Here is a 23,633-nt window from a genome sequence, read left to right on the forward strand (position 1 = left end):
GCAGCCCAAAGCCTGGTGCAGAAATTGCCCAGTCTAACAAGCTATGCGTTTGTACATACTCTTACAGCAATCAGTGAATCAGCCATCTGTAGTAGCAGCCACCTGGATGTCTAGTTTTATTAAGGTATTCTGTTTCACTTGTTTAACCATTTTAGGTTCTAGTTGTATGGGCTTAAGACAAATTGTTTTCTATTTGATTTCCAGAAAACAAGAGGTGAAGCCAGTAGTATGAGGCTTACTGTCCTTCTTGTACAGCCCAGGGTAATAGAACAGCTATAGTCATGGCCAGGTTTATTTCTGCATCATGTATATAAAGTTGTCTCTTCCAAGAAGTGGGAGTGCTGGTCTGAATGCCATAGTAAGTATGTTCACACAGGCCTATTAACAATTATGCATTCGGTGCTCAGTTGTCTAGACAAGTCTGCATCAACTAGAATCGTTGTGCCATCCATAGTCTGGTTCTGAAGTGGAGCTGTAAGAACTGCGTAATTCCCAATGCACAACAATCACTGTGCAGACCTATACTTCTGAACGCAGAAGCATTCTTTAGTGATGAACATCTTCTCTGATGTGCAGCTGTGCTTGCACTCCTCTTTTAGGGACTATTGTAGACAAACATGGACCCAACAGGAGTAATCAATTGCATTTTAAAGAAATGGTCAATTTTTGTACATGTAAGATTTAATGTGTAACTTGTTTGAAGCTCCCTTTAACATTCTCAAGACTCCTATAATACGTGGAGCCTACAAAAACCTAATTGCTGTGATGCAATACCTCCCTGCAGTCTTCACATACAAGGACGCTTTTATCTGCCTTTTCACTGTCCGTGTGTCGTGTTCCCCCCCCCCCCCCCCCCCCCCATCTCTCTCTCTTTTAAAACTTTGCAGCCTTACCGTCTAGTACATAATGTTCTCATGAGAAAAGATTTTTATTTTTTAGATGCAAAGGTGCTTGTGGCTGCATACAGAAGATGTGAAAGATAAGATTCATCAAATAAAATATTAAAAAATGTTACTGATAATGTAATAACAACAACAATGGAAAGTATTTGCTTCAGGCAGACAGTGATACTGAGCATTGCTGCAGTTACTAACTCCCATCATCCACAAAAACTGCCCATGCAGATTTTCATTGCAGTTTAGCTTAGGTACTTCCTCGATGCGTGAAAACTGATAGCTCATCAGGGGAGCTCAAAGGGATCTGTCTATCTTTTTAAGATACCGGTGCATGAGGGCTGTATTGCTGTCCTCAGTAGGGAACGAAAAGCCTGGGTGATTTGTCCACTGTTGCACAGAATACTTGTGATGCACCAGGATTTTGCATACAGGTCTCCTAAGTGAATAGTCCAGGAGCTTCACATAACAAGGTCTTGTAAAAAAAATCCTGCAGACTTTAATAATAGTTATTACATATTTGTGAAAGTCAAACTGCTGAACTGCTGTAATGGCTTCAGTTTTTCTATGAAACAGTGATTTGGTTGAAATCGTTTTGACTTTGAGAGAGCTGCGAGGGGACATTAATTTAAAACTCAACTGTGTGCATCTCATTTTATGTATTTTTTGTAACCTTTGTAAGGACTAAACCCGAACAAGGAATAGTTAAAATTGCACTGCATCTTCAAGATTTGTATTTAAAATAGTCCCGTATCTTATTTGTAACTTTAACTGTAGTGCATTTTCTGCCTATTTTGCTTAGATGGTTTTGGTTAGATAATTGTCCCAATGTCTATAGACTGTAATTGCTTTTTGTTTCTTAGGGAACACTCTTGAGCTTCGTCATGGGAGCTGTAGTAGCTGATGATGGTCCTTCTGGTGTTAAAGCCCCTGATGGAGGCTGGGGCTGGGCTGTCCTTTTCGGCTGTTTTATCATCACAGGATTCTCCTATGCCTTTCCTAAGGCAGTTAGTGTCTTCTTTAAAGAACTTATCCGGGAATTCGGCATTGGATATAGTGACACTGCATGGATTTCCTCCATTCTGTTGGCCATGCTTTATGGAACAGGTAGGTAGTTCTCTGTTTTTGAAACAGTATTGCGTCATACAGTGATGTTTGTAAATCATACAGCCATTTACAGCGTGAATCATGATTACATATCATTACTTGTGTGCAGGTAAGGCATTCCAAAGAAGAATTACTATTAATCACATAAATCCAAAAGTTATTTAAGCACATCCAGCTTGCATATAAAATTAAATCTCTGTAACTGAGTAGCTACTAAAGGCGATGAAAAAGAAAAATTGCATGGCACTCTGAAGACAAAAAACACCGAGTATTTGACTATAGAGGAAAGAATGCTCTTCTGGATTGGCCTGACAGTATGGACAAAGTACGGAAAGAATCACAGAATCATTTAGGTTGGAAAAGACCTTTAAGATCATCGAGTCCAACCATAAACCTAACACTGCCAAGTCCACCAAAAAAGAACTGCGAACTGACATAAAATCAACTGCAAAAATTTGGTTTATCTTAGCAACTGTAACTTGCTCTTCTTGCCTAGGTCCACTCTGCAGTGTGTGTGTCAATCGCTTTGGCTGTCGCCCTGTCATGCTGGTGGGGGGCCTTTTTGCCTCAATGGGGATGGTGATAGCCTCCTTCTGCACGAGCATCGTTCAGATCTATCTAACTGCAGGTGTGATTACTGGTAAGTAGTGTGCATGGTTGAAAATGAGTTAGCTAATGTCTTAGCTTTAGGTTGAAGTTTTGTGTAAGTGACAAATATCTAAATCATCAGGATCATCCAAATGGGCTTTTATAAAGATGGCAGATAAATGTGGAATTAAACTGTCATTTATTTTTTTATGAATGTTAATTTTCCTGGTATGTTTAACAGCCACTGCTGTCATCACTGAAGTGTAACCATAGAGTACAAGAATATTATGGAGGTAGAATGCTTTTACAAATGTTACCTTAGAATTCTTTTGTCCATTTGAAATAAAACTCTTTTCTCTTAAGTCATGAATCAGAAAAACTGGAATTAGAATTTTTTTTTAATAGTGATACTGTAGGCCAGTATTAATTTTTATGTACTCTCTGTTACAGGTTTGGGTCTGGCACTAAACTTTCAGCCTTCACTCATCATGTTAAACCGTTACTTTGACAAACGCCGGCCCTTAGCCAATGGGCTATCTGCTGCTGGGAGTCCAGTGTTTCTTTGTGCTCTCTCACCACTGGGGCAGATACTACAACACAAGTATGGTTGGAGAGGAGGATTCCTTATACTGGGTGGGATGCTGCTGAACTGCTGTGTATGTGGAGCATTAATGAGACCTTTGGAGCCACCCAAAAAGTCTGAAGCTACCAAAGAACCAGCTGAGAAGAAAGTGAAGAAAAAACTTCTGGATTTCAGTGTGTTTAAAGATGGTGGTTTTGTAATCTACACGCTAGCAGCATCTATCATGGTGCTTGGCCTCTTTGTTCCCCCAGTTTTCGTTGTGAGTTATGCCAAGGATTTGGGGTATCAAGACACCAAAGCAGCTTTTCTTCTGACTATTCTGGGATTCATTGATATCTTTGCTCGGCCTGTTTGTGGAATGGTAGCTGGTCTTAAATGGGTTAGACCACGCTGTGTCTACCTCTTCAGTTTTGCTATGATTTTCAATGGCTTTACAGATCTCATGGGTTCTATGTCTGTTGATTATGGTGGCCTGGTTGTCTTTTGCATTTTCTTTGGCATTTCTTATGGAATGGTAGGTGCTCTTCAGTTTGAAGTTCTCATGGCTATTGTTGGTACTCAGAAGTTTTCCAGTGCCATCGGTTTAGTGCTCCTGGCGGAAGCTATGGCTGTTCTAATTGGTCCACCATCAGCGGGTAAGTATTCCATTTAGTTCAGAATTCAAAACCATTTGCGCTGCATCCATTTACACAAATTGTATGATAAGGGAGCAGAGAAAAAGACAACATGAGTCACTTGAAAAATGCATTTTGTGCTAGTGTTGCACATGCTTCAATGACTTCCTGCAGTTACAATCTGAAATAGTCCAAGACAGGGTGGGATGAATCTTTTCCTTCTTGGATCTGTTTCAGGATTGGTTGAAGTGCCATCTGAAGATGCTGCTCTTTCTCCACTGAAAGCCTACACTGGACCTCTTATTAGTAGATGGCTAATATTGTATGAGATGAGTTTTACACACGCAGTGAATAACTTTTGTGAAGTTCAGACCTCTTTGGAGTTGGGATTCAGAATATGAACCTGTCAATTTTCTTTGGAAACTAGTAGGATAGATTTGCTATACCCATGGTAGATTTGGAGGAGGAAAGAAAATGTCAGAAGGATGAAAAAAAAATCTTACAAGGAGGACTATAAAACTGGACTGTTTTAAGGAACGTAGACTGCTTCTATTGCACATGTCTCACAACCCAAGAATAAAGGGAGATTACAAAATATTCAAATTCATTAATTTGAATTCAAATTGCAAATTAATTACTAATCAAAGAACATAAATTTTACACACCCTGACCTGAAAAAAAAAACCCCTCCACCCAAAGCCCACCAGTTCACTGCCATTAAATGTTTACCGTTTATACGAGACACTAAAAACCATCAATATCTCTATAACCCCTCATGAAAAAACCAGTACTATGCACTACTTCCTCTGATCTTCAGGTTTGGAGAGGCACTTCCTTCACATCCTTCCTCCTGTTCTTTCACCTCCACCCATTCCTGTGAAAATTTAACTTTGACTAAAGCATCAGAATCAGTCAGGTACTCCAGACCGACTATTAAATAAGATTTGCATTTTAAGCAGACAGTGCACTGCCCGTGTAGGAAAGGAAATGAGACTGGGAGTGAAAGGAAGCTGATGATACAGATCCCGGCCATGGATGCACACATTTTTATCTGAAATGCATGGCACTTGTCTCATCTCTTGCATATGAAGGCTATGCTGGGTTTATTCTAGTTGAATTGCATGACTCCGTGTGCGCAGCAGAGTATGTGTTTCGGGATGTGATGTAATGTCAGTGAATGTTAAACCGAATTGAAACAATTGAGAAATATTTTGTTATAAACTTGTTAAAGTGCTATTTCAGAAAACTTGCTTAGATAGTCATGGTACTTCTAGACAGGAGTCATTTAAATGTTTAAAAAAAGCAGACAAAATTTCATTGCAAGATAATCAATTTTGTTAATTACCTGGAATGTTGTCTTTTTCAGGAAAACTCTTGGATGCAACAGAGAGGTACATGTTTGTTTTTATTATTGCTGGAATTGAAGTTACCACCTCAGCACTCGTATTGGCCTTGGGAAATTTCTTCTGCATTAAGAAAAAATCAGAAGAACCACATACAAAAGAAGAAGCAGCAGAAAGAGAGGAATTAAACAAATCTGAAGACAAAACTCCTGAAGAAGCCAAGGTGGACTCTATTGAAGTGGAGCAGTTTCTGAAAGATGAGCCTGAAAAAAACGGTGAAGTTGTAACTAACCCAGAAACGTGTGTGTGAGCATGACAGGAAACCAACCAAGCGTTTAGAAAAGAAAGATTTTCAACACTATTTATTTTAGAAATAGAACTAGTTTAGGGCTGGGCCATCTGCTTTATTAACTGGAGGCTGGTCAGTTCATCAGGTCTCTCTGGAAGCTGATTAGCTATACAACCTTTTATCGGAAAATTAGCTTTATCAGTAAAAGGTGGAGCATAGTGGTTATACTTTTTATGTAAACTAAAAAGCTTTTATAAACACAAGTAGATTATTGCTATGCATCACCAGAAACTGCTCACTTGGAAGAGATATAGGAAAAATATATTTTAAGAAAAGTGGAATTATATGTATGTTTTCAGACAAAATTGGTGAAATCGCTGTGTTGTGCGGCTAACTATAATTTCCCTTTCTGTGTTTTTTGTGAAGGGGAAAGAGTTTGAGATGGAGAAGAATCTCAGGAACTTAAAGGTCTCCAGTAGGCTTTTGAATTTCTTACTTTTTTAGATTAATTGGCTCAGCCCTAATTTAATTTTGATAATATCTGTTACTTTGATTTATGTAAATGTGTTTCTGAGTTTTGTCTAAACCTGTATCTTTGTAATTATCATCTGGAAATACTGTACGTGGAAAGGTGCATTACGGATACTGTCCTCAGCAGATCACACAAGTGGTATTCCGAGGTGGTACTAAAAGAAAATAAAATGAGCAGAATCGATCCTGACAGACCGTAAGCAAAGCTAGCCTACGTTTACATACACCATTTTCAGTACAGTCGCCCTGCAGCATTGAAAAATATTACAAGTACTACGGTGAAGACAGACAGTAGGTTTAGTAGAACCTCCTGGAAGAGTGTCCATTTTGTATATAAAAGAAACAGTGTAAGTTTCCAGATGGGCTATAAATTAGAGTGGGTAGACTTAGGGAAGGGGCTGGACTATTTTGAAACATGTTAGCCATCTTTAAAATGCAATGTTAGCAACATAGGAAGGTCCTAAGGTGGTTTGGTTTTGGGTTTGTTGGTTTTTTTTTTCTTTTTTTTTTTTTCCCCATTTACCCCACTTCCCTATCTTTTTGCCTAATCTTTGGAAGTTCAAGGTGCCATTCTTGCTGGTTGAGGAAACGTGGTAGAACTGTTGATCATATTTATGACAGCAGTGCATAAGGACCAATCAAGAATGGGGTCGGCCCTGCTACTCATTGCACAAACAGAAAGGGGAGTCTCTGGCCAGTCTTTAAATCTTCTCTGACGTTGGTATTGGAGAAAGAGAAGAAACAGAAACAGATCAGACAAGGCAGTGACAGCACATTTGAAGAAACGCGGAAAGGGAAAAGATTCATTGTGAGGACACTGAATAGAAAAGGAAGGTAAAAGGAAAGCATTCTATGTATTCTTTTTTGTTTTCCCCCACCCAAACACATTCAAGAAATGTAATCTTTTATACAAAATCATGCTGCTGCAACCCACCTTTCGGATACGGTTATAAAAAGCTCTCTAGGTTTTGTGACTGTAGTAACAATCTTCAAAACAGACTAATTGTAACAGATTCAGTCTTCTTGTTGGTAGCAAAGGAATACTGGCTTTCAGGTGCCAAAATTGTTCTGCTTAATAACTGAAAACTAAAAGACCCTAATCCCTTAAAACCCTGTATCCCTTTTAAAAATAACATCACTATTTGTTTCATACTCGACCATTTTAACAGAAACATACAGTAAATCCAAGGAAGTGCCAAAACCATGAACCATTCCCTCATTTGAGATACCAGCTTCCATTCTGGTAGTTTCTTCAAAATGGTTTTGCATTGTTAGGACAACCTTGCACAGAAATTAAAAAGTTAGGATCATGACCTTTTTTTTTGAGTGATTTTAAAAAGAAATGAATGCTGCACTGAATAAACTTTATTTTTATATTGCATATAGTGCGTTACTTTAAAACCTTTTATTAATTTAGTGGCAGGAATTGCACTGGCATGTCCTAGTTATAAGAACTCAGTCAGCGAGCTTAGCTCCAGTTTGCTGAAGACTAAATCAGTACCTGGAACACAATGCTGCTAGCTCCAGGAGGCCACCATGTGAAAGGGCAAGAGGAAAATGGAATCCACAGATCAGTTTGTGGTATCCCTGGAGGCTGCTTCAGATGATATGTGAAGGCCTGATACAGCTTTCAGATTGGAGTTCCCTGTTCTGCTTCAAAAAGCACAAACTAGAAACCTTCCCAAAGGTGAATTCAGATTCTCAAATAGCCATTTTTGTCTTACTGTGGTTTTTGATCACCAGATTTCTTTGCTAGATAATGCTGTACTGTTATCACAGAACTAAATGGTTATTCCTTTGACATCAGGTTGTGGCACAATTTTAAGTTTCCGTATATTCTGCAAATTGTTTAGACTGTAACATCTCTAAAATTTGGGCTTTCTCATAGTGACTTTCCAGACTATGTTTCATTTTCCATACATAATACCTTTATGGTTAAGCTGGAAACAAGAAGTGTGTTACGTTACATTTTTGTGTGATTGGGGCAGAAGAGGAAGTTATTAAGACAAGGGAAATACATTTCAACAAGACACCATAAATAATTTCTAAAGTAAATCTGGTGTTCACAGAAGGTGCGTCGTTGGCCTATACAAGTTCTTTTCCTCGACTCGAAGATGAACTACTCTTGAGTAGGACTGCCAGTGCTCTTGTGCTATTTTCAGCACAGACCTACCAATGGATTGCAGTATTCGTGAGAGCAGGAGATGCTTACTGCATGAGAGAGGTCAAACCACAGGACTTTTCTATTGACTGTGAGAAATAAGCGTTGGAATTTAATTTGCTAAACGGTTTCACACAGGCTATAAAATCTTGTACTGTTTTAATTATTTACAAGAAGCGTCAACACACAGATGAGAAACTCCTAATGCGGATCTCTTTAGCAACATCAAAACTGGCAGGCTTCAAAGTACTTCTGAGTTCTGGTGCCAGTTACGCTCCCTGCTTCCGTTCTGTCCCATTCAAGGGTGACATTCAGGTGTGTGCTAGCCCTCCAGTCCTCTTTCTGTTCAGCGGCCTTTATTTCCTTGGAAAGAGATTGACTATACTGATGGGAAGGAAATCTCCATGCATGCCAGATCCCTAGCCTGGACAACTGCAGACCGCTATGCTAGGCTGTGCTGAGGTGTGTACCCAACCACTCCTACTGACTTGGCCACAAAGGCCTTTATGTTGAGCTCCTGTTTTATAGACCTCCCTCCTTCCTACCCCAAGATGTTAAGCAAACAAAGCAACTGGCGAGTCCTTAGGTTCCCAGCGCTGTCTTAGAACACCAGCTAGGAACTGTTGCATATAGAAGGAGAGGATTGTATTGGAACCCTTTCTCTTGGCAAGACTAGCCTGGCTCCTTATTAATTTAATGCTGCTTATTGTAAATTCACAAGGAATTGCTTTTAAACCCCTCAGGTATTTTGCTACAGTATTTCTTTAATCTCAACACCATTGAGATCCCCTTAAGAGCAGTTTGTAAGATGTGCTCTTCCATATATTTTGAGGATGCGCATGGTCGGAGTCATAAAGCATTGCTAAAGAGACATTTAACTGCCCGGGGACACAAGCAAAACAGTTCCATGCAACATCTACCTGGATGAACCTTTGTTCAACCTTCACCTGGTTAAAATTTTGTAATTTGAAAAAAGAAAAAGGAAGGGGAAAGGGAAGGGAAGGCAGGTAATTATACAAGTGAATTGTCAAGCATCCCAAAGACAACACTGTAATTTGCTCTTCCTTCATACGCCATGGGAACAAATGTAATTTCTTTAGACATGTAGTTCATGAATCTGTTTAAGAAGTCTGTGAGGAAAACAACTGAAAAACACAAGTGCAAAAAATCCAAGTATAATACTGTAAAACAGTTGAAAGATAGTTTTCATAGATTATTTCTCTGAAACTAATGAATGGTCTTTTAGTGTACAGGCTAGCATAATTTTTAAAGCTTTTTAGATCTTTGTACATTCTATAAATGGTGTACTACAGGATTTATGGTTAAAATACTGTATGTTTGGTCATGTAATGGATCTTAGGCCCTTAATTTCCTAATGCAAGGAGAGGGTGTGTGTATAAATACCTGTAACACACAGAGAATACATAAAGAGGTGTGTGTGTGTGTGCATATATATATATATATTTATATATGTATGTATCAATCTATATATATCAAACATGCAAAATACCCAGTAGAGTAGAATAGAGACAGGTTGCCTGTTTACTAGACAATGAGCAATGCAGAGTTAAAACTATTTTCTTCCTCCTCCTATACAAAGATAAGTGTGCTTTTTAAAAATTCCTAAATAAAATATCTTGTAGCTATTTGGAGCGTAGAAGATCTCAGCGGAACTAAAAATCTTAAAGCGATGCACCTATCTGTTTAAAATCACAATCTCTAGATTTTGTTTTTCTCCAGTCCTTAAATACATTACAGCAAGTCTTTAGCAGTACATGCTGCTAAAGCGGCTCATTCCCTAAAGTTGAGACTTGAGATGGTATGAAAGTATAGTGTGAAGGACTGGACAGATCTTGTGCTTGTTAATGTTAAATCCCATCCAAACAAATAAGTGTATTAGACAACGTAAAATCATTCTCTAAAAAGAAATTAAAACATTCCCCTAACCAAGCAATCGAACTTCAAAATGAAAACCCAAAATACACTCATGTATGCACCCTTGTTACGCCCCAGATAAAAGCTTCAGTTTGGTAGGCAATCAGACACAACGCTTTCAGGAGAACGCAAACTCTTACATGTTACAGCGGTAAGTACCGACTTGTGTATGTGTGTCTGTGTCTCTCTGCCACACTTGTTTTTAGGATTATGGGAGTACACCTCAGTGTTGTGCAAGCGAGATGACTTTTTTCTTGTTAATGCACTTTAATGTAATGTGTGCGTTTATACTTAGATTTTTTTTTTATGCTTTTCTAGTAAACTGTTGCAAATGTAGTGAATAAATATTTATTTGGTTGTCAAAAACCATGGGTGTGAGAAAATAAGCTTAGAAAAAATTAACTTTAACACCCATATTTGGCTTCATTTGCCCCAAGTTTCATTTGGCCCCAAGCTGGGCTTCATTTGCACATGTTCAAGTAGCTATACAGAAGCAGAGTGCTTATAGAGAAGAAAATAAGAGGTGACACTGAGCTGACAGGCAGATGGAATTTGTGGACAAGGAAATGTGGGCAAGGGGACTACTTTTGCCATGACTCATAGTTTGGCCAATTCCAAAATGGAAATGGGCTCCTGCTGTAAATCATCCTGAAGACTATTTTAAAGCATCAACTAATTTAAAATAATAGCTATTAATTTTGTGGTGCTCCATGTAGAAATTATTCTTGTCCTCTGAAGAGTGCTCCAGGTTTTGTTTGCAGGTAAAGTTTGATGAAGTGCTATGACTTATAAAGCCCTAAATATTTTGAGTACTGACCTGTCTTTAGTGTCAAGTGATGCTCTTTAGAAGAATACATTTATGGTGGGGTTTTTTGGATCCTACGGTACCCCAGCTAAGAAGACTGGCTCCTGAAGGTATAATCTCAAGGCTGCACCCAAGTGAATCAGAATTATAGTCTCTTCAATGTAACAAGAGCTACATTTTGCTATCTGGAAGGCTCATACCTATTTGTCCCTAATTCTAAGTATCTCTGCTGAGAAATTTTGGAGAAATCTCTCTCGGCTCAGCTTCAAAAGTTTCTCTCTATATTCACACTGAAAAGATCGTAGGTCTTAAAACCCCATGTGTGAATAAACATATGATTACCTTTTTTATGCTACTTTAGTTAAAGTGGTAAGACTTCAGGTGTAATGAAATGCTTTGCTACCCTGCTGGCCAGATCAAGCCAGATGCTGCTACAGGAATGAATGCTACCGCGTGGACCAAAATGACAGAATTTATTAGCATGCAGTCAGCACATCCCTGTGACAGAAAACCAAAGAGTTTATCTTTGCCTCTGGTACTCTTTGAGTCAGAAAGAAAGGACTCGGGCCATTCGCTGTGGAGGAAAACAGGCATGATCCAAGTTGCACAGCTGTTGTTCCCTGCTGCTGGACCTGTTGAAGGAGGGTGACCCACCAATATTTGAAGAGTAAACAACTTTGAGAATAGCAGAAGCACTGTCTATGAGAAGCAACGGCTTTGGAATATATTTCAGCAGCCTTCTCAATGCTTCTGGAATAGAGGTCATCTTTGTGTCAGTAGGAAGAAGGTGTATCTACTGCAAAAGTCAGGGCTCTTAAAAGTATCTTGCTAGTGACACAGTCTGCGAGATCAGCAGTCCTGCATTTGTCTGAGAAAGTACAGAAAGTCAGAGGCAGACAGAGTAAAAAGCTACTTACCTCTAGTTATCTGCTGTTTGTTTCTTGACCTCAATGCCCGCTTCATCATCTCGGCAACATTCCAGCTAGCAACTTTCCTCACTATCCCTAGATGAATGCTTCGGAGGAGTAAGAAATGAGGATAGCTCTTGCTCTTCTGACTCTTCATCTACTACTGTTTTAGCAGTTTAAAGCCTTTCACTGGAAAACTCTTGAATCCAATGAAGAAGTGTATCTAGATCTTAGTATTTAAAATTCTTAAATAGCAAAAGACTTTTCAGTCTTGCTGGAAAATGTGGCGTAAGATCCAGTAGTTGACAATGTCAGACAAGCTTAAAATACAATTTCTTAGCAGTGAGAGCAGAGAAACATTTGCTGTCCGGGGTCTTTTAAGAAAAAAATCTGCACATGGCCTTAAAATACAGTGAATTGCTGGTTTATCCTTTCCTTAAGGATTATGGGAAATACCAGAAGCTCTGCATTGCCTTTGCGCCTGTAATGCTCGCAGCTCTGAACCAAGCTGAGGACTGTCATTAAACTAAATGTTTTGTCTGGTTATGAGATCAGGACTAGACATTTTCCTCCTAGGAATAATGTACCAATTGAATTCCTGTTTTGTTCCACATCCCACCCCACCCCAAGTATCCTGGATTGGTCACAGCAAAGACACAGTAGACTAGAGCTTAATGCTTTAGGATGATACATACGATTTCCCCTTTTTCCATTTGTCCATTACGCTTATATTTATCAGACCTATTATGCTAATGGACTATTTGTCCATTATGCTTATATTTCTCAGACCTAGATCTTATCTAGGCATTTTGAGTCAAGAATTTTCCCAAAATGAGATTAAAAAAGAACACTATCTTAAAAAAAGATTTTTTTTTTGGTAGACTGCATATTTTTGTCCATCGTGTATATACAGATCTCATCTAATTTTCTGTTGTCCCTCTGTCTGCAGCATGCAATGGTTTCGTCAAACGAACCGAAGCATACTAGTCTTAATAAGATTAAGCAGGAAAAACACACCAATGTCTGAGAAAAAGTCATAAACTCTTACTCCTGTGCAAGTATTTGCTGATAAAGTTAGTAGGATTTTGCTGTGAAACAGATTCTTACTGAAGATCAGGCCTCTGAGCACTCTCCTGGTACAAAACAACTGAACAATGAAAATAGGCCATCCAATTCAATAGGCCATACAATCACTTAAATCTAGACATATACATGTAATGCCAATAGTTGTCACCTGAATGAACCAGAGGGAAGTGTACTGTTTTTAATAATGAAGTACTGCATTATTTAACGGCAAAACCTTTTTATTATCAACCTGTCTCATCCAGTGAATTTTAGAAGCTACTTTGCTGTAGGATTAAGTTCACGGTGGATTACACTTCCTCACAACTGGATTAAATCTAGATTTCTGACCAGATGGCTCAGCACTATTAAAAAACCAGCAGCATTGCTTGTTTTCACTTAGTATTTTGTACGCATGAAGTGCTGCTTTTGTAAAGCAAAAGCTAAAGAACAAAACAAATACCTTTTTACTTCATACTTTTACAAAGAGAAAATAAATATTCTCGAAATGAACATGTACACTCTAGCCCATGATCTACTTACAAATCTGTAAATTCATTGTAAAGATTCTCGTTGTGAAGTTCAATTTCTGAAAGCGTTGCCTTTGACAGATTTTACGGAGGAGCTGCCACTCAGAGGTCTGGAATGTGGGGAAACGAAGACAACAAATAGTTGTGCTTATGATATTTTTCCCCACTGGGGAATGAAGGATGAGATGCCTCCAAGTTCTACATGCCTTTGCTCCAAGGGAGATTTTGAGTACTTTCATGAAGTTAATATGGAATATATGGTCTCCTTAAATACTTTTACTTAATAGCTCTCTTAAAGCGTAGGATTTATTTTCAATTGTTTTCAAGGTACTTGTACCACAAAGAATTCAGGGACTCTGTAACCATCAAGATTATGTAAAACAGCATCACAGGTGGCATTTTGCACATAAAAGCACATAGCCAGTTCTAAATGAAAACTGTGAGGATAAGTTAAATATCCTTCCACTTTTAAAGGCCTGCTAATCGGAAGCACAGGATTCTTGAAGGTGCATTTGCCCTCAGATTATGAACAGACTTCTGAGAATTACATAGCAAAAGCCAGGACTTTTATTATACAGGGCATTGTGGGTACAGCTCAGTATTTTTCTTGCTTTTATCCTAGTTCCCGTAACTGATCAAGTCTCAATAGCAATTCTCTTCCCAAACTTCCTATCAATACAATGTATTACTTGGTAAGAGAAAGCATTTGTAAAAAAGACTTCTGGAAAAGAAGCAGTATCCAAACAAAGCCATTTACCTTTAAAGAGACAAAAAGACATGCTTTCTGTGAGCAAAGCAATGAATGCCTTCTCTTTCTTCCTGTATACCCTAACTGCTGCATTCTGACCATGACTACCAGAATCCTTCAGTAAAAGTTTTAGTACCACGACAATGTCTTCAAATGTTTGCAACTGACAATGCTCTTTGTAGGTACAGAAACCCCTTAAAAAAAAAAAAAGAAAGAAAGAAAGAAAGAAGTTACACCAAGTAAAGAGTAAGGATTCATTGTAAGTAAGTTACACCAAAGAAGAATAGAAGTTATTATGAATGTATTTACACAGTTGTTAAAGTACACAAATACAGTGGTAGTACAAATGAAGTGCTCTGAGATACTGGTTTGCAATACACAGGTTTATATAGACAGTCTAACTATTTTCCGCATGATGGAATTTAACTATTATGAAGGACAAAAATTGCCCACAAGTGAGTACAATTCTAGAAGTCTGCAGTCAACTTTAAGTATAGTACAGCAATCTAATGTTCCAGATACAGAGAGAATAAAGAGGCTGCCTTTGTAAGTCCCTCTAGCAGTACATTATTAACCACAGATATTTACAAGGAAAGCACGGTGAAGTGTAAAACTGTTCAAATGGTAGTGCACATGCCTAAAATACTGAAGTTTATAGTAACTGAGGAAATAATTCTCTTATGCAAACTTATCCATGGATCAAACTCTTAAGCTTTTCCACTATACTCTCCCCAAACACAGGTTTCCCCAGTCAGACCCAGAGTACACACAAGCAAGTAGCTAATGTTCTGAAAACATCCAAAGAAGAGTGACTAACACTTAAAATGTGGACTTTCGAGAGGGGCAAAAAAAGAATTTGTAAACACCGAAACAATAAAAATTACTCTTCATAAAACTCTGAAGACCAAAGGGCCTTTAAAAAAATTTGTTTTCAAGCGGGAACAATTTCTCAAAATACCTAACTATTCAAACAAAATCTCTGTATATACTTTCGTTTCCAACGTGGAACTTCCCATTACTTCAGTCATACTAGTATAAACAGTACTTCTGATACTGTTCCAAGTACTGTGAGGAGAGAATACCTACTTTTATTTTATGAGACCGTTTACAGTAACAAACAATATGAAGAATCTCCCATATTCCAAACCAACAGGTGCTAACAACACCTGCAACAGTTTTTTGGACAACCTAAGCATGCTGTCATTCATTCCTAGCTAATGATTCTGGGCATACTCAGGTTGAATATAGTTAAGAATTAAATATGGTATGCATCTGAATTGTAAAAATTCTCAGAATTTCACAGGAAGAATAGGTTGGGTTTTTTTAAAAAAAGAATTCCTTTTTTGAGTCTTGGCATGAAACAGAAGGCCTGAATCAATTTATTTATTTATTTTTAAACACGTAGATGCTGAATGAAACGTGCAAATTCACTGAAGACTCACTAGCAACATGTATTTTCCACTTGCAATACCCTCCAAGCTAACCAGCCTCAGAGTGCAGGAAACAAAATTTTACCAATAAAAACAATGTTTGAAACTATCCATTTACCCAAACTAAGCAGAGAGATAGGACAAGCTTTCAAATTCTAAATCCCTCAAATGCCGGAGTCTTTCACTTTGTCCTTCATATTCTTTACAAAAAAAGAAATCCATTATCACCATCTCTACTATACTTAGACTCTCCTGCAGGGTATTTAGTTCTCCTCTTTTATAAAAAAAAATGAGTATTAAAAATTCCTTTGTGTTACATGGAAAGTTAAACGATAAGTGTGAATGAAGACAGCAAACAGCAAAGTAAAATTCTAACAGTTTTAAAAATTTCATGAGAAAACCGTCTGTCAGAATGGGACCGTACAAATAAGTAAACAGTTTAAATAAAGTCAGATGGTTTTGATTCATTTACATGTTCCCTGCCAGACTAATTTTTTTAAACAAGAAATTTCAAGTCATTGTCTTTAGTTTAGGTCTGTTTATATTCTACATTTTTAAATCAGACAAAAGCAAGAGTTCTTTACAGAGAATTAAGCCAATAATTTTAGCAAAATGATACAAAAAACTTTCTTAAACCAAGTAAAAGATTTATAGTTACAGTAGAATAATAAAAAGGGGGTAAAAGTCTGCCGCCTGTGGAGGGAAAACTGAAATGGCCATCCAATAACAGGCGGTCAACTCTGTAAACCATCTTTCTTTTCCAGCCCTGTTACCACAGGGTTCTCTTAAGGTCATTGGGTTTCTGGCAAAAGCGTCCTGTAATGGCAGCTGCTGGAGTCTGTCCATGTTCCTCCAAGTGCCTTTTAAGTCACATGGAGAACTCCAATTGCAATGTTTCCGCTCTAGTTTAGGGTATTTTTGCTAGTAAAGCCATTGGTAACATAGGAGATCAGCCATGCATTATCTGCCCTCCGTGGCAAAATAATTTTCATCGGTGCACAGCAGACTGGAGAACACTGGTAGTTACCCGAGCAGGAATCTACCAAAGCCAAAAAACAAGACAACATCAGCACACATCCTTCCAGTTAACACACAAGTGACTCTCAACGTACTTTTAAATAATTCGTTGCCAAAAGTAAGTGTGTGAATTTAAAATCCAATGAGCTATACAGTGTTTCGCACCCACCTGTAGCTACATGAAGTTCCCTGTATTTTCCTCCTTTATTAGAAGTTAACATGGAAAATTCACCTTTCCAGCCAGAGGGGATGTTTTGAAGAAAAGTAAACAGAGCATAAACATGCACAGAAGAAAGAACAAACCAGATGAAAACACTAGCAATGTGTAGAAATAGACTCAATGAATAATTAAGTTGGGGGGGGGGAACCCAGTAAGAGGGTAAAAAAAATTTTAATTATTTTCAATGGCTTTTCATTCTTCATGGGACATTGTATTAAAAGACACTTCATTAATTTCCACAGCTTGACCCATTTCAGTAACAGTGTAACATTATTTCAATAACACTTCCAGTGTGAAGGTGAAAAACAACCACCCATCGCTGCAATTTAAGAAGCGAGAAATGTCTAAGTAGCTGAATCAGTATTCAGTATTAATTTCAGCTGTGAACAGCTACAAACAGTAAAGGCCAATCAATGCAGACACAACCCTGAGCAGACCAGAATCTGCATGTCTCCTGCACACAAGCTTTCCAATGCAAAGCTTTAGGTTTGGCTTTTTTAAAATTTATTTTCGACTGAGGTCTGATAATTGGACTTTAAAGTGTTAAGCTGCCATTTACAGTTGCATCTTTTTAATGTTACAAACTGTTTATGAAGCAGCTTGTGCACAGTCAGCCAAGCACACAAAGCAGGAGGAGAAAACAGAAGAGGAACAGCAGGATTCTTCACCAACTAGAGATACAGGATTAGTGCAAGCTTAGGCTTTTATAGAGAAAGTGAGGCAGCAGACGGAGTTATACAACAGAATTTAAGGAACAGAAAAATCTCACAGCCTTTTTTTTAGTAAGAAGCAAAGCAAAGAAGCTCCTGAAATACTTAAGAAAGCATCCTTCAGCCATCAAGGTTCAGATTCCAACTGAAACTTGTTATTTCCCTGATGAAACCTGTTATCGCCAAAAGCAGAACAGACTAAAAAGCCAAAAGCTGCACACAGAAAGGCAGAAAAGTCTACTGCATTGAACAGTGGAAAGGAGTTCTAAATACCCAAATCCAAGTCTATCTACCTCCGAGATGCTCATGTTCCAACTACTCTCATTAATATGTGAACATTTCTTAAATGTAGATCTGAATAGATCCGAGTATTTTTTAAATGACAGCTCATAAGGAATGGAGAAGAATAAAAAACAGTGAAAAATGGATATGGCTGTAGTAGAACATTCCATTCATGACAAGACAGAGCCTCATTTGAGTAATATAGTCAATTGAGTCTTCATACAAGTAGTTTGGTTTTACGATTCTGAAGTAGATCTGTTTTTGAATGGATGACACACTGCTGCATGAACATCCCTGGAAAGACATGTAATTCTCAAACAGCTATAATTTAGACTTTGTTATTTTATTTTGTTGTCGATGCTTGAACAATTTTAGGGACTTTTTAAGCCACTATTTTTGTCAATTCTGCTTAAGAGTCCAAGTGGAACAGCAGCAATAATTCAACTTTTGAAAGGACAGTTACTTTTAAGTTAGAGAAAAACCAATGCTCCATCAAGCACCTGACCGGAAGGCACAGGTACAACTATGAGATAATGTGAGGGGAAGAAGCAAAGTTGGATGTTTCCAAAGATTTTTTTTTTCCCCACCCCATCCAAAGTTTTGGTGTCTAATGAGAAGCACTCACCCAGTGCTGCCTTCCAACGAAAGGAGACGAGCAGCTACTTGCCATGGTGTTCGAAAGGAATGCTATTCTGAGGTAGGGGAAAAGACAGCAATTTGTAACAGTTCCACTGCCCCAATATATAAAGATGTCTAACAAATATCCAACGTAAACTTGCAGTAGCAAACGTATCTTTTGAGGAGCTCTGATTTCAGACTTCTATAAGACATTTCTATCATATTAAGAGATACGTAAAAGGAACAAATCATTATTCCTCAAAGAAAGCTGACAGGGTCAGAAGAACAACGCAGAGTATGATGCCTATTAAGATGGATATATGGAGAAAGATTGGCTCATGAGGAGATGGAAAATGCAGAGGCACTGGAAGTACGTTGCTTTTTCTCCAGGGAAGCAGCACAACACTGAAGTTGTTCAATGCCAGTGTTGGCTACAGTCTTCTAAAAACTTCTCCTGTCAAAGAGACTTAATCAAATATTTCTTTGTGCAGCCTTCCAATCTTTTCTTCCAACTACGGAGAGAATACCTCTGTTACCAGTAGGAATTATGCAGAGCTTTGACTGTTGGGTGCTGAACATGCTACATTCAGGAAAAACACTTAAACAACTTACTGTATACCATGAGCAGTTGGATCAAACCTTCTGTGAAAGGAAATGAAGGCTACTCACCCACACCTAGACTCTCGAGGTGATCACTGCTTTCGGGATGCAGCCTGTGCAATGTGGACCGACAGAACTGATTCAAAGTAGTGTTTACTAGAATACTCATGACCTCCTTTACTACGTTTCTTAATGTTTAAAGACTGACTACGTAAAAGGAGACTTAGTGAACATTTCACTCATAGAACTTAAGAGCAGAAGGATCTTTTAACAGCTGGTATGATTTTCTGTCCAGCACAGATCACAACTCTTCACTGCACAGAGACCTGTAATTTAGGCTTGCTTTAGACCTGAATACACCACCTAGAAATGAATCCAGTTTTGATGCAAAGGGGACAGATGATCTACTTCTAAAAGAAGTTGCTTCAGTGGCTAACTGCCTTCACTTAGACCTCTGTTTCACTTTTCTTTAAATGTGAATGGTTTTAATTTTAAGCAATAGGTTCTTCACATGTTTTCTGCATAAATGTCAGTTCCTGTTAAAATCATTGTCTCTAAAATACTAGACCAACTAACTCAAGATGATCTCTTACCTTTCAAACAAACTGAAAGACGCCGATTTGAAATTCTTGCATTGTACAATCTGTTTTCCCAAACTCAATTTTTATGACTCTTCTTTGTGTTACTTACAGTTTTCCAACACTTTAAGATACTGAGAACTGAACTAAGCATAACATTCCAGCATCTGTCTCATTAATGACATGAAATAACCTCTCCATTTCTGTTCATTACTGTATCATACATAGATTCAAGGATGAAATTACACCCTTTGATGATGACATCGCACGAACCCCTCCAACATTACACCTAAAGCCTCCTCAGTCATTGCTTACCACAGACACAGTTCCCACACATAAGACAATGGGCTCCACTCCTTCATCCTAATCCAGTTTTGCAGTACTGCAGTAATACACATTGTATTTGAATAGGCTTTACCCGACTGCTCAACTCTCACTAATGTTTATTGCTGTCAAACATCTCAGAACTTGCAGGTTTTTAGCTGCTGCATTCAATTCCATATAATCAAGAAAAGTACTGAATAACGTGTGCCATAAAATTTACGTAATTCCACTAGAAACACTTAAGTGTCACAAACCATTTCAATACACATGCTAGTTGTTACTCCAATACACACTTGTTACTTAGTGTTACAAAGTGCTAGTCTTTCTAATGAGAATTATTTAGGTACTACACAGAGAATACCTTGGAGGTGGGAAACGTACAGGACACCTATTTTGCTATCCTTACCAATTACCATTTTTCTGCAAGTGTTAAATTTCTCTGAAAAGACCTATTTTCTCTAAGAGAATTTTGGTTTGTATTATCTACATTACCAGCCTTAGTTTTCAGTTTCAGTCTGAACTGATCAGAACTCATTTTGGAAAAAAAGAAAGATAAAAATGTGGAGTCATCTTTAAGAACCCTACTTAGAAGTAAATAGTTTCTATTATGTCTTTGAGAAACCTCTGTGCATTTCCACTGCCCTGAGTTTAACAGGCAGTAGCCCTTCCTCTAGATGATGAGAGGTGGAGATTACAGATGCAGCGTCTCATTACCAAACCAAGGCATCTAAATAAAATAAAATAAAATAACAAAACTAATTTATCAAGTTATTTATAACAACTCTAACAAATGTAGTGCTTAACATAAGACATCTGTAGATCTGCACAGCAAACTTTAAAAGCTGCTTTCTACCAGGAGTATGGTCTAAGCACTTCCTGAAAAAGGAACACTGGTAGCATATTTACCTAAGACTTGCAAAGGAAACTAACACACTTGGAACGGGCATGGACAAACAGTTGCTGTTCCTTACTGTTCTCCTGATAAGAAGTGGTATGAATGATTTTTTTATATTCTTACACCTAGCCAATCAAAATTCTCCTTAATAACCTTGCCATGCGAGTTGGATACTTTAGGTTTTCCTGACTAAGAACAAGGTATAAAGATAATGGGAAACCCATGGCTTTAATTGGTAACCTGGTTAACATCTACGGATAAATTCTGATTATGGAATAACTACTTTAATATTATAAAGACAGTAAGAGCGCAAGCTATGAAAACTTGCAACTTGAGCCATCTTGCCTGCTATGGAGTAAGCGAGAACTGGGAAAATGAAAAGCAAATTTTCTCTGATGACCTGAAGGAGAAGTGTTATAAGGTAAAGTCTAAGTAAATCTCTCTTGCCTTCCAAATCCAAGAAGCCCATGGGAAGCTGTTTAAATTATACTACAGTCGCACACTGTTCTTCAGTCACGATGAGTGGAGACCAGCAGTGGTTCACTGCCTTGATAAGAACTAAATGAAGACAACACGTGATGAATGATTAATTCTAACAAACTCAGAGAAGATCCCATCTAGGCCACTATTGGGATTGTCAAGATGTCAACCAAGTGATCCCATACTTGGAGCAGCGTGTTAAAAAGGGCAGGTATGGAAATGTGCCATTAAGCCAGACTGTACTGTTGGCCCACACTACAAATTAAACATCTGGATACTCAAAGATTACTCAAAAAAACCCCACAGTCCTACACAATCTCAGAGTACTCCCATTTTACAAGTTAGGCAGAACCAAAATGTATCTGCAAACCCACCTGGACTACTTGTACCTTACGATGTTTAGAAAAGTGTCACGTGCACACTGAGCTACATGTCAGTTAATACAGCAAAAAAATGAAAGATATACTCTCTCCTAACATAGTCACGTAAGATCACTGCACTTACTTCTGTTACTCCCATTAATTACTTATCTGACTGGTAACAGAGACAAAGCATCTGAGATTTGCTCAGAGTGCCAGAGACAAACCCTGGGCATGCACACCTTACCAGGAAACCATCTTTACATTTAAGTGAATGTTCAGGGGGAACTCGGTGTCACAGCCTCACACAACAGCCGAGGTCAGATGGGACCCCTGGAGATCATCTAGTCCAATCCCACTACCCAAAGCGCAGTCACCTAGAGCGGGCCGCTCAGGACAATGTACAACTGGGTTCCGAGTAATTCGGAACAGGAAGACCCCACCACCTCTTAGGGCAACCTGTTCCAGTCCTTGCCCACCCTCACAGTAAAAAAGTTTTTTCTTATGTCTAAATGGAATTTCTTATATTTCAATTTGTGCCCACTGTTGTCCATTCGCTGGATATCGCTGAGAAGAGTCTGGCTGCACCTTCTTTACATCCTTCTACCAGGTATTTATGCATATTTACGAGATCCATAACTATGCACAGTTCTACCCTCTTTGTTTTCATACCGTTCACGAACTTCAGCCATAAAATATTTCAACATGAGAATTTCTGGTGGCAAGAATTGCAGTTCAGTGAACGATTTAAGCTGGCAAAAATTGCCACCGAAGCCAACACAGAAAACCTCACCTGTCTCCTATTCTCGTCCAGTCGTTTCTGCTGTACTAGCACAAACATGTGTGCAGCTACGTGGTGAAACAATTCATTCAGCTGAAAACCAACCCAGAAAATCCCACTTTTTTTACAGTAGAATTGTTTCTCCAATCCAGTTCACCCTCAGACTTCATTCAAGATACCCACCTGGCCTCCATCTAAAAGAGCATTCCCTCTAGCAGTAAGAGTTTATACATAAAGAACACATACTACCCAAATTGGTTAATTCTGCCAATTAGTTGATGAAGCCAAAAGGAATTGAGTTAGCTTTTATCAATATGCTCCGCCAACAAGGAATAAAATGAGTATAATTATGCAGTTAGAACTCCAGCACAGCATTGAGGCGTGATGGAAAAACCCCTAGACGACTGCACCAGTCCTCGTAACAGACTACTTTCCCAGTACTGTTGCAGTATGCCTACAGTACAGGTGATTCCCCATTCCGTAGGTAAGACTGAAGGTAAAGCCTTTGCAAAGCCAGGCCACACACTACTTAGGACAAGTCTGTGTGAATACCCTGAAAAAGGAATGTTTCAGCTAAAGCATAAAGAGTTAAAAACATATTTAAACATTGTTTGTCAGTCTTAAAAAGCAGTATTCCTAAAATCTCTTTGCTAAGTCACCGTGACCAATAAGGATGATTTCAGTGCTGACTATGGCTATGAATCACTGTATCATTCATCCTCCTGCCATCCTCTTCAAATGAGCCTTCTGCCACCTATCCACCATCCATGTATGTGGCTTCTTATCTGCTCTGAATTACAGTACTGCACTACAACATTTCTTCACTTTTGCACTTTTCTGTTCTTCCCCAACTATTTCTTGTATTTTCTGCATCAATATTCTCTGCTCTGTTGATTTCGAAACATGACTCACAACTGCCTCTAACTTACTCTGCTTCCTCATAGATAACAGATATAAGAAATTCAATGACCAAAGGAGCTAAACACCATAATTGTAGGTAAAAATGCTGTACCTCTAGGATTTTGCATCATCTCATACACTAATGACTCTCTATTACTTTGAGTATTTTATGCTTATTGCTGCCAAGGTAAAAAAAAAAAAAAACAACAAAAAAAAAACCAACACATTTTTCTTTAGAGTAGTCTACAGCCACATCACAAACATTCAGTTAAAATGTCAGGTATTTATACAAGCCAACATCATCTGCAAAATCAGTATGAAATCACATCAATTCACTGGTAT

At 38.3% G+C, this 23,633-nt stretch overlaps 2 protein-coding genes across 6 annotated transcripts in view; one reads left to right on the forward strand and one right to left on the reverse strand.

Moving 5' to 3' along the window:
• The first annotated feature begins 226 nt into the window (after positions 1 to 226).
• On the forward strand, positions 227 to 6,138 carry SLC16A3 (solute carrier family 16 member 3). The gene is made up of 5 exons (XM_075518498.1): positions 227 to 358; positions 1,757 to 2,000; positions 2,497 to 2,640; positions 3,039 to 3,806; positions 5,152 to 6,138. The coding sequence occupies exons 1-5, from the start codon at positions 305 to 307 to the stop codon at positions 5,436 to 5,438; spliced, it is 1,497 nt and encodes a 498-aa protein (XP_075374613.1). The 5' UTR covers positions 227 to 304; the 3' UTR covers positions 5,439 to 6,138.
• Positions 6,139 to 6,258: 120 nt separating this feature from the next.
• Positions 6,259 to 23,633, reverse strand: part of CSNK1D (casein kinase 1 delta) — a 29,578-nt gene continuing 12,203 nt past the window's right edge. For 2 of the 5 annotated variants that reach the window (XM_075518503.1, XM_075518499.1), the window contains one exon: positions 6,259 to 8,472. In XM_075518503.1, the coding sequence (XP_075374618.1) occupies positions 8,335 to 8,472 (138 nt within the window). In that variant the 3' untranslated portion in view covers positions 6,259 to 8,334. Of the gene's footprint in view, positions 8,473 to 11,303; positions 11,718 to 14,381; positions 16,567 to 16,889; positions 18,051 to 18,381; positions 18,449 to 23,633 lie in introns of those variants that run through there. The other 3 variants (XM_075518501.1, XM_075518502.1, XM_075518500.1) reach the window with 3 other exon arrangements.

The sequence above is a fragment of the Mycteria americana genome, chromosome 16, assembly GCF_035582795.1.
Source record: "Mycteria americana isolate JAX WOST 10 ecotype Jacksonville Zoo and Gardens chromosome 16, USCA_MyAme_1.0, whole genome shotgun sequence".
Taxonomy (NCBI): domain Eukaryota; kingdom Metazoa; phylum Chordata; class Aves; order Ciconiiformes; family Ciconiidae; genus Mycteria; species Mycteria americana.